The following is a 10587-nucleotide window of genomic DNA, read 5'->3' on the forward strand; positions in this document are numbered from 1 at the left end:
TTGCTGGAGCTACAAAGTTTGTGAAAGACGGTGAAGTCTGACAGTGACACAATAACAGCAAGATGGAAAACTGGAGGGAACATTACAGCCACAATAAATATTTGTTATTTGGCTTTTATATCTCCAGGTTGCTTAATTAGTATTTCTAGGGTCTACTGACTTCAATATAGCCAGCCTGACTTGTCTTGGGGCCTGACTCCAGCTGCCATCACAGGATCAACACTTCAACACTCAGCAGTGGTGGTTATCACTTGGATTTAACTACACAGTGTGATGATACCAAATGGCAGCACCACTGTGAATTTTTCAAACTATAAAGGACTTTGCCAAGTGTGAAATATCTACAAATTATGTAAGCTTGTCAGAACATTGTACATTCCTCAAAGCTTCTTTCTTATTTATAGTCATGGTGGTACTCACAGCTTTTTAAAGCTAGAGGAAAAACCTACACAAAATACTCTGTCATTAGAATCAGTTAAAGTTGTTCCAGAGGTAAATGGTACTGTTTATTTATATAGATCATCCTTACAAAGCATGTCTCAAGGGACTTCAGACTGGGTGATAAAAACCTGCTCCCACACCTTCAGGCAGGACAGCGTCTCACTTCTGTCCCAGTTAAAGCTCCAGTAACCGTCACGTCTCTGTCCCATTTTCTGGGCCAGGCCTTAGCCTCAAACCAGTCCCCACACTCGACTGTGGAACAACAACTCTGATGTATAATCCATCAAAACAAACAGAAAGTCTATAAGTGGGTTTATAAAATGAGCTTTAAAGTATTTAGGCACTTTTATCCAGTGGGACCTTCAAGTGGATCAGTAGAACAAGCTAAATGATACCAATAACCAGAAGTAAGAGCACATAGGTCAATGATTTTATGCTATTTCTGTTCATTTACAATGCTCACATGTGAGGTAGATGTCAGAGTAAGAGGAGTAAGGATAGACAAAAGGTGGGAATGTAGCTTTATGTTAGCATGCTGATATTTAGCATGTTTACCACATTCACCACCTTAGTTTAGCAGGTTAGCATGCTAACATTTGCTCATTAGCGCTACACACAAATTACAGATGAGGCTGTTGGTAATATCTTTAGCTTTGCAGGAATTTGGTCATAAACCAAAGTGAAATTTTGACCAGATGATGGCGCTAGGTGAACCAATAAACAAAAAGTGCTGCTTTTACACCTCAGTGTTTACATGGTTTGAGTTGTAGTGCTACATTTATGAAATTTGTTGTATAAAGCTTATACAAACTACAAGTTCGAAGACAAAAAAAATTGTAGGGTTGTGGTGTTGGGAAGAAGTTAGCTTTCCAGACTTTACTTAAGAGTAGCAGCTCAGGCCTACTTTAGCTGCTACTAGCATTCACGTGATATAGAAGAGCATAAATCAGATTTTGTGGTTGAGTATGTTTCTCTCAGAGAATCTAATCATATAAAATACAAAGAAAGATACAGTTCACCAAAAATTAAATTACTGAGATACATACATATGTAGGCTTTAATATTCTGGAAAACTGCACTCACATGTATACAACCTCTCAGGATGATTACACTCATTACCTCATAAACCACTTTGTGCACAAGTCTGAGTTGATAAAATAAACCAAAGATAAAAACAGATTTAGTGTGAAAAACAAAAACACCATCTTCTCATTATATGCAATTTTCTGAAGATTTTGTATCCACAGGAGTAAAAATAAAACTCTTCCTGCTGAGATCCAGCAGGGGACTTGTTCACTGTTAAGATGTTAGATGGAGGATTCATCAGCTACTGTGTGCTGACATTTTTCCATAAAGATGAAAAAAAAAAAAAGAAAATAGATTTTATAACTGCAGCTGTGTGTCCCTTGCTGAAAGTATTTTTCCAGATCACCAACTTTTGTTTTCACAGCAGTTTGAATCCTTTTTGGTTTTTGCTTCAAGGGCTTTTGAGACAGAAACTACTGACAAAGAGCTCAGTTTTGATTGAAGTGGTTTATAGCTATTAAGAGGTTATAAAGGTTTGTCTGTATTTGTATTTCTACAGTCACATTTTGTGAGTTTGACTGGGTAAGTACTACATAAAAGAATATTTTTCATCTGCAAGTCAAAGCATTTATGAATAGATACAATATTAATAAAAATACAATCCCATTCCACTTAAAATGCATTTATAATGTACATGTACTCGCAATAATGATGTCATCCCATTCCAATCCAAACACATAATCCACTCCTGTCAGATCAACATATTAAAGATGAACAGAGAATCATGTCTTAGAAAACCATGTGGTTTATCCTGAAAATCTACACTAGACAAGAATGTGCTTTATGTCAACATACATTTTGATTTTGATGTTTTTTGTGCCACAATATTAAGGCATTTTTTTTCTCCCTAGCCGTCGTTCATTGGCAGCCTCTTGTAGAAGCCCACAGTGAAAATGTAAAAATCTCATGGAATCATATAAATCTCTAGAAATGGATTTTGCTGCTGAAAACAGATATGAAGCAGTAACATTTTTCCTTTTAATGTTGCCCTTTTGTATTCCACCACCAACGCTCACTACTTCATACTTCATAGTTTTTAATAAAATATTACATTGTTGTACATTTTTTCCATCACAATTATCAGCATTTTTAGCTAATACACTCCTTCACACAGACACATCTATCTTTACATCTGTTTGATCATCTGTTTAGAGTGCTGGTGCACAGCTTCGACGAAGGCGCCCACGTTCTCTGGGTCCATGTCGGGGTAAAGGCCGTGGCCCAGGTTGGCAATGTAGCCTCTCGTGCCGAAACCCTCCAGCATCTTCTTCACGATGTCTGAAATGCGCTCCTGAGGAGAGGAGACAGAGGGTTATACTTAAGGATCAACTGGCGGACCTTTTAGATGAGTCATGGTTCAACTATTGCACTACTACTATTGATATAACTTTAGTATATCTGTAGTAAGTCTGACCATCTAACTGGGTCAGATGAGTTGGTGGATAGTTATAAATTGCCATACAGTGTGTGTAAACAACAGTTTGTCAGAATGAATTACAACACGTCAGTGTATTAAGAAGAAACATATGAATCAACAGACTGAAGTACTGCAGAATGAAAATAGAATTCTCAGCATGTATGCAGGGGTGCTGAAAATAGTATCAGTTGACAAAGACAACATTTCCTTCCTTTCTTTTTTTTTTTTTTTTTTTGGCAAGGAAAACAATACTAAAACTTAACTGTCATCTATCACTCTCAAAGATTAGGAGCTTGGTTATTCCCTAAAAGAAAACTCTGGAGCTCAGGTTAAACCACATAATAAAGGCCAGTTACACGTTTTATAACATATTAGTAACAGAAATTTTTTTGAGGGCTTACTTACATTACATCTGTTAAAGGTAATGGCCTTTTTTGTCTGCAATGTACATTTTTATAGTTTTACCTACTTATGTGTGTATTTAAGTAGTTTTTATATATATTTTAAAATCCATAATTTAAAATTTTTTTTTTACATCTGTAATTATATTTCTACGTGCTCATGCTCGTGTTGATTGGTAAATGTCTCCTTTTACAAAGACAGGATACTGAGGATGAGTGGGAGGTTTTTTGCAATTGTTTCAGAAGTGTTCAGTTTTTTTTTTTTTTTTCAAAATTAACAGAAGCTGATAAAAAAAAACTGTGAAACATAAAAGAAAATTACATTTCTGTCTGTAGGTTTAAACCAAACTGGGGGGTGGAGGTTACCTTTGGAGCGTAGAGAGCACAAGGGTCCATGTTTCCCTGCAGGCTGACCTTCCCTCCTGTGCGCTCCCTGAATACACACATGACAGGACACACAGGGTAATCCTTTAACCAACAGGTTAAGTATTTGATGAGTAGAGCGGAAAGCATAGACAGTTTGTTGACATAAATGCTGCACCCTGTGACAAACCAGGGACGAGGGAGGGGTCAGTAATGGTTAACCTGCTCCTCAGGAAATGCCACAGTGTGGTTCATGATTTGTGCTTCAACTCGCTGCAAGCCTGAGATGGATTCAGCTTCCATTTAGCTTCAAACTGTCTGAGTGTGGTGACAATGAATTCTGAGGCTGTAGCTGTATGTGCTTTTGAACAAAGAGATTCATATATTGATCCTTTTCTAAGCTCACATTCCGGAGATATTTGACAGTGTCACAAACTACAACCAGAGGAGCCAGCTCAGGTTGAAATTCAAACTTCTCTGACAAATAGCCAATGGGCTGATGTGGCATATTTAACACAGATCTTGTGCAGAGAAGAAATTCTCTGATCACTGGAGTTAGAGGATTCAGTTTGTATTTAGAATTTTGGGTCATTTCATTTGTCATCTTAGGACCAAAATATCTCTTTATTATATCTATAACTATATCATATATAACTAGATTATTAATCTTATTATAATTACTGGGTAGATATCAGTGGTAAAGTCAAAACAGCTGTTTGTATTGATGTGTGTTACCGTGCTGATCGTGGGTCAATGGTCCAGTCCAGCCCGACTACCTCATAATGAGACTGAGAGAGATCTTCCAACCCGTAGTGAGCATCCTTTGCAAATGCAATCTGGAACACACACACAGACACACACACACACACACAAATGAACAGATTTTCAAAGCAACTTTTACACATATCAGTGTGTGCCATTTTTGGTGAATGCTGCCATCTGCTGGTAATCAAGTACAAAAGTTATTTCCATCAGATCAAATGAATCTTTAATGATCCCTCTTGGGAAACGATGATGCTGAAGCAACAGAGTGCTGATAAGAATAGAACACAGTATTGAAACTAATACAGAAAGCAATTATTACAAGAGAATAAACATTATAATGCAGCAGATAAATAAATAAATACAAGTGTTGTCACTGCTGACTTGTTTTCCTCTCTGTGTATGTGTTCATCATTAGCTCTTCATGTCAGGTACAGATGAAACAGCACATGCAGAAGTATGTCTTTTGAAATGGTTTCATGTTGATATGTATACTAGTGTGTATTGCATGTTTATAGATTTGTACACATTTATACATCGGGATAAAGGCAAGTTTAGTTGTTTATTTCTTATCTATCTCTCACCATGGGAACATCCTGTCCTGCCTCCTTCAGTTTATCCTTGACACGGCGAGCGATGTCTCGGAGGTAAGGCAGAGAGAACTCTTTAAACTCAACAGGTCCCAGAATTCCGGCGTGGGACTCAAACACCTGCAGAGCCTGAAAAACACACACAGCACAGGAAATAAGGGAATTTAGTTTTAGTTAACCTGAATGAATCCAGGTGATTATTTCTTCTTATTTAGATTATTTTTCACACCTTTTCGCATTTGCAGCATATTACCTAATTGTAACAACAGTAGACATATTTCATAAAAACTTCACTTTAATACAATACATACTGGTTAGTTACTGGTGATTTACAGGAAATCAGGTTGAACCATTACAACTTAAAGAATGTCCTAGCAAATAAAAACTTTCATAATTGGTTGCTAGGAAACATGTGAAATGATGTCCAATGAATAATTAACAAACATAGTGACTGTGTGACACGTCTTCCCAAAGTAAGCGTTCAGGAGACCAAATGATACATTAAACTTAACTCATTTATGTTGGTCTGCCTTTGTTGTATTCAAACCTCCTTTTTGAAGTCATATTATTTTAAGTAGAGAAGATGTTTTACAGTTTGGACCTTATTGCAGCACCTTTAATATTTGTTTTAGCACATCTTGCATGCCGAGCAAGAAAAGCATAAAATCCTCTCAAAGTCACTGTAAAGTGCTAAAATAATGATTTCACTTTCACCCAGTCTTCTGCAGGAAAGTCAGAGGTCAGGCAGAGTAGGTGCTCAGTATCACTGAGGGACCTGAACCCTTGTTCTCCAGGTAGGACAAATGCTCTAAAACTGCTCTGCTGCCCCAAATACTGAAAACGAAATATGAAACTGTCTAGACTGTGTGTAATAATCCAGGTTTGTGCTTTGAGACTCAATTTCTCAGGGAAAAAAATGAAAAGAAAAATGCTGCCTCACCTGGATTTTGTGCTGATACAGAGACGCAAGTTTACTTCCATAAGGAGAGTCACAATCAGCAAATAGTATTTATGTCCGCCTCTTAAACACTCCATACTATACACATCATACTGAATCTGTGAGGTCTGCTTCTCAAGCTTTTTGTTGTTGTTGGTGTTAACTATCAGCTATCCACTCATCAGAAAGCCTGCATGCTATTTCTTTCAGCTGGGTAAGTCACACAAAAATGACTTAATATCCACTGATATGAAGTTAATATTGCAGCAGAATAAAAAGTGTAGCAATGTAACTCGGATGGATGGAAGGCAGTGGGGTCTGACCTGAGCTCCAGCTGCCACCTGTCCCAGCAGATACTCCACTATCACGTCTGTCAGCATCCTCAGCAGCATGTGGCTGGCCTCAGGGTGTCGGTACAGCCAACGCTTCGCCTTAGAGTGGGTGTTGGAGCCTCCGCCTTCTATCATGTAGGACATCAATGTCCACTGTGGAGGGATGCACCAAAGAGGAGAGAGAAAGAAACAGAAAACTTTAACATCATTTCCCTTTTTTTGAGTTTGACAGCATTTATCATTTTAAACTTAATAACCTAAACAATCAAATTCTATTTCCAGCCCAGTGCATCAGAATACTGAGTCTGCGTCATCTCTCACCGGAGCTCCAGTGAATCCTATGAGTGGCACTTTGCCCTCTATCTTGTGCCTGGTCAGCGTGATGGCTTTGAAGACGTAGCCCAGCTCTTTGGCCACATCCACTTTGACGCGCAGTCTCTGCAGGTCTTCTGGCTCCTTCAGGGGCTCTGGGAATGTAGGCCCTTTACCTGGCACCATCTGGACATCCATACCCATGGCCTAGGAGGGAGGAGGATGAACAAATAAAGACACAAAGAATATTTGACAGATGGCTGCAATTTGATACAGATGGAGAGACATATTGAGCCATGTTTGTCAACAAACTGTCCTGATGATGGACTTGCTTAAAGATAAGATCACAGACACTAAAATCATCCCAAATTCTAAATGAACAAAAGAAATACCTGACTCTTAATATCTGGTTTACTCTCTGGAACACATTAAAGGAGAATCCACACACTCATATATTTCCTTGAAAATGAATGCCTAGCTGCTCAGTCGTACTAGATTGATGGATTAAAAGTTCCCCAAAGTACCTAACCAATTTAGTATCATTAAAAAATGCAATGGTTTTCATGTGGATGATTTAGACATTTTGGCAATAGTTCAATCACTCCACATCACAGGTACGGGTATGCAACAATGTGGCCACTAGGGGGCAGAGCAAGCAGAGAAATACACAGCCAGCACATAAAACTGGTTAATAAAGTTCTGTTCCTGTTCATCTTATGACTTCAAGTCCAGTGTTCATTCTCCTCAGAGCTCTGATCATTTGTGAACTGTATGACACTATAAAATAGTTAGCTAAAAGAAGCTTAAATGCTCCATAGGCAAATCCCTTTAAAATCACATGTGGTCATTTGACTCAATGTTATAACTAAAAACACTGACAACTGTAAGTTTAAATAATACAGAGAATTTGACAGAGAAATATGATCTGTGTGGTGGTAAACATAATAAAGAAGGAGACTGCTCTTGTTGTTCTTACCTGTGGGACAACCAGGATGTCAGAGAAGATGATGGCAGCATCGAAGGGAAAACGTCTCAGAGGCTGAAAGCAGAGAAAAGTAGGAGTCTTTAAAAAAAGGAAAGGGATAACTTCTATGAAAACACGGATTGCAGTTTGTTATCTCAAGGCAACGTCCTGATGATATTCTATTAATCCCTCCATCACAATGTAACGCTACTTTGAGATCAGATCTTTCTGTATGAATTCAGGGTCATACCTGCAGAGTGAGCTCACAGCAGGCCTCTGGTGACCGACATGTCTCAAAGAAGTCCTTCCCTGCTCTGGACTCACGAAACTCTGCAAAACAGATTCCCCACCAGGATACTGAGGTCAGAATATAATATGGACACACTGTCGAAAATGTTCCAAATGACCGTAAAAAAAAAAAAAAAAAAAATAAAAAATAAATAATAAAAAAAAAAAAAAAAAAAAAAAAAAAATAAAATATATATATATAATATATATATATATATATATATATATATTAATGACAATAATAGTATGTGCTGAAAATGTGCATACTGGGACATAGAATATGCTGGACAATTTAGTAAAATAATTTGTGAAATTAAGGTATGAGACAAAGATATTGGAATATATGCAGTCTGAAAATACAGGTAGAGATATATGCATGCATATATTCTGGAAAAAAAAGGCACATTGTCATGTCTCACTGGGACACTCACATGGAAGAGCCATCATTTTCTTACTATAATGAGTCAAAATATCTGTTGTAAAAAAGAAATGTGAAATGTTGGAAATGTATTCTAAACTGAATCACAAGACAACACCTGGCAGATATCTTCCAGCCTGTCTCATACACCACACCGGAACATGTTCAGTCTCTTCTCCTCGCGCCGCTCGCAGGAATGTATCATTTTGGAGCTGAGGAAAGTCCTTTGGGCTGAATGGAAAAGAAAACACAACCAAGTGCAGTTGTGGATTACAATAATGTAATAATAAAGTAACCACAGGAAATCAGAGCCATAAAAACAATACCCAGCACCAGAACACATGCAGCCCCCAGTGCACGCATGAAATACTATTAATGTTAACACAAAGGCACAGAGATGTGACGCTTCTTTTGGTGGTCTAGAAGTCACGATCATTACTCCTATTGACCTCCATTTCTTTTTTATTCACACTAATTTTACCAAGAGAGCTTTCTACCATGCTGTACTGTAGAACAAACTGATGCTAATTGTTGCTTTAATGTTTGCAGTAACAGTCCAGTACACACTCACAATACAAGTTTAAATGACAAAAAGCCATTCCTGTTTATCAGAACTGGGTTTGGCAGTCAGTGCCCTAATCACTATAAACTGAGGGCTTCAATGCAGTGGTGAGCTTCTGTTATCTAAAACACAAGCATACACCTCCCTTTCCTCAGCAATCATACTGGGCATCCAGTGACAGAGTGATTCTGGGAGATAACACTCCTCTGCTCTCTTATCAAGACCCAGCAGCAGAAAAACGGTTGAATGACAGACATCTTTTATTTATCAGTGATGCATCACAACCTGACTGAAATTCAAACTAAAATGGAAATCTAACTGTTAGATGGGATCAACCACTAAAAACTCCAATGGAAACTAATTAGGTTAACTTTATTTAACTTGAATTCAGTTCACTTTAATTGTGATATATAACACACAGCATGACTGCTATTAAAAGAAATGCATAAAGGGGCAGTGCTTGTTTTTATATGGGATATTTTTGTGTTGTGACCCACTATTTACACAAACACCGCAGTAACAATTATTACCAAAAATCCATGTTCTTTCACTGAAAGGCATATTAAAAGTTGAGCAAGTTTAGACTAAGAGGATGAATGAATAATTCACTAAAGGATTATGTATATGCCGAATTAATCAGAATATCCAAGTGACTCGTTAAAGCTGATAACTCGTGTTGCAAGAGGGATTCACCAAAAAATATGAGAGAGACAATATCAAATTACTTAAAACTTAAAGGAAGTTCCCCATGAAACGGAGGGCTGCGCTTATCAGGATTAATATGTAGGATCGATGACCAGAACACACTTTTTTGTGAGTATGAGATTATAAACAGTGAAGAAGACGCTACATTCAGTTCACGAGAAAAGAAAAAATGTTTTCATGAGAATGACGGAGGTAAGTTCCAGGACGTCACCCTGCTTTGACAGTTTGTAGCCAAATCGCTAACCTTTATAACACGTTGATACCAGAGCTACTTACAGTATTAAAGTGTCCTTGCTCATGTCGGCAGGGCTGAGGAGGTACCAGCCTTTCCCAGGCGCTCCTCTCTATCTATCTGGAGATGTCAGCTGCGACCCGCGGCTCCTCAACTGTCATTTACACTGGCTTGCACAACTGCTACACCACTGCACTCCAGGGCGCGGCCATCTTGGAAGGTCATGTGACCAGACCGGGAAACCAGTGTGGGTTCCAAAATAAAAGATTTATTTCCTTAGTTATTTTAAGTATTGGTTAAAAAATAACTGATGACAAGTTTTTCGGTTTCTTTACATTTTTACAAAATATTAAATTGTTAAATATAAGATTTAGGAAAACGTCTCTACAAAAACTGTTTTCTGCAAATAAAAACAGTTAAAATACATGTTCCAAATGCTCCCATCACCCTCCCTCTCCTCACTTTCTTCCTGTGTTGCATGGTCTAAAATTATTGTAAAAGATAAACATTGTAAGTTTAGAGCCACTTGCCATTGACCAACTGATTTTTTGTTTCTTATAAAACATGTTTTTTATTCATATAGACTGAATACACAATTAACTTTATTCAATTAATACACATTAGTGAAATCCTACATAATTGTCTGTCTATGAATGTAGTCTAGGAAACAAAGGCATCAGGACAAGCTGCCTCCCATTCATTCATTAAAGCTCTGGTATTAACTATAGATGCAATTCGGCAAATTATATGAATAAAAATCTGAACTATAAATCATAT

General features: G+C 37.7%; 1 protein-coding gene across 1 annotated transcript; it reads right to left on the reverse strand.

The window, feature by feature from the left end:
* Nucleotides 1-2483: 2483 nt before the first annotated feature.
* On the reverse strand, nucleotides 2484-10042 carry urod (uroporphyrinogen decarboxylase). Its single transcript, XM_018677571.2, has 10 exons — nucleotides 9855-10042; nucleotides 8430-8542; nucleotides 7856-7935; nucleotides 7618-7680; nucleotides 6651-6848; nucleotides 6321-6482; nucleotides 5055-5189; nucleotides 4444-4544; nucleotides 3712-3778; nucleotides 2484-2818 (listed from the first exon to the last, which is right to left on the reverse strand). The coding sequence occupies exons 1-10, from the start codon at nucleotides 9875-9877 to the stop codon at nucleotides 2654-2656; spliced, it is 1107 nt and encodes a 368-aa protein (XP_018533087.1). The 5' UTR covers nucleotides 9878-10042; the 3' UTR covers nucleotides 2484-2653.
* Between the last annotated feature and the right edge of the window lie 545 nt (nucleotides 10043-10587).

Source organism: Lates calcarifer, linkage group LG4, assembly GCF_001640805.2.
Source record: "Lates calcarifer isolate ASB-BC8 linkage group LG4, TLL_Latcal_v3, whole genome shotgun sequence".
Classification (NCBI taxonomy): Eukaryota; Metazoa; Chordata; class Actinopteri; family Centropomidae; genus Lates; species Lates calcarifer.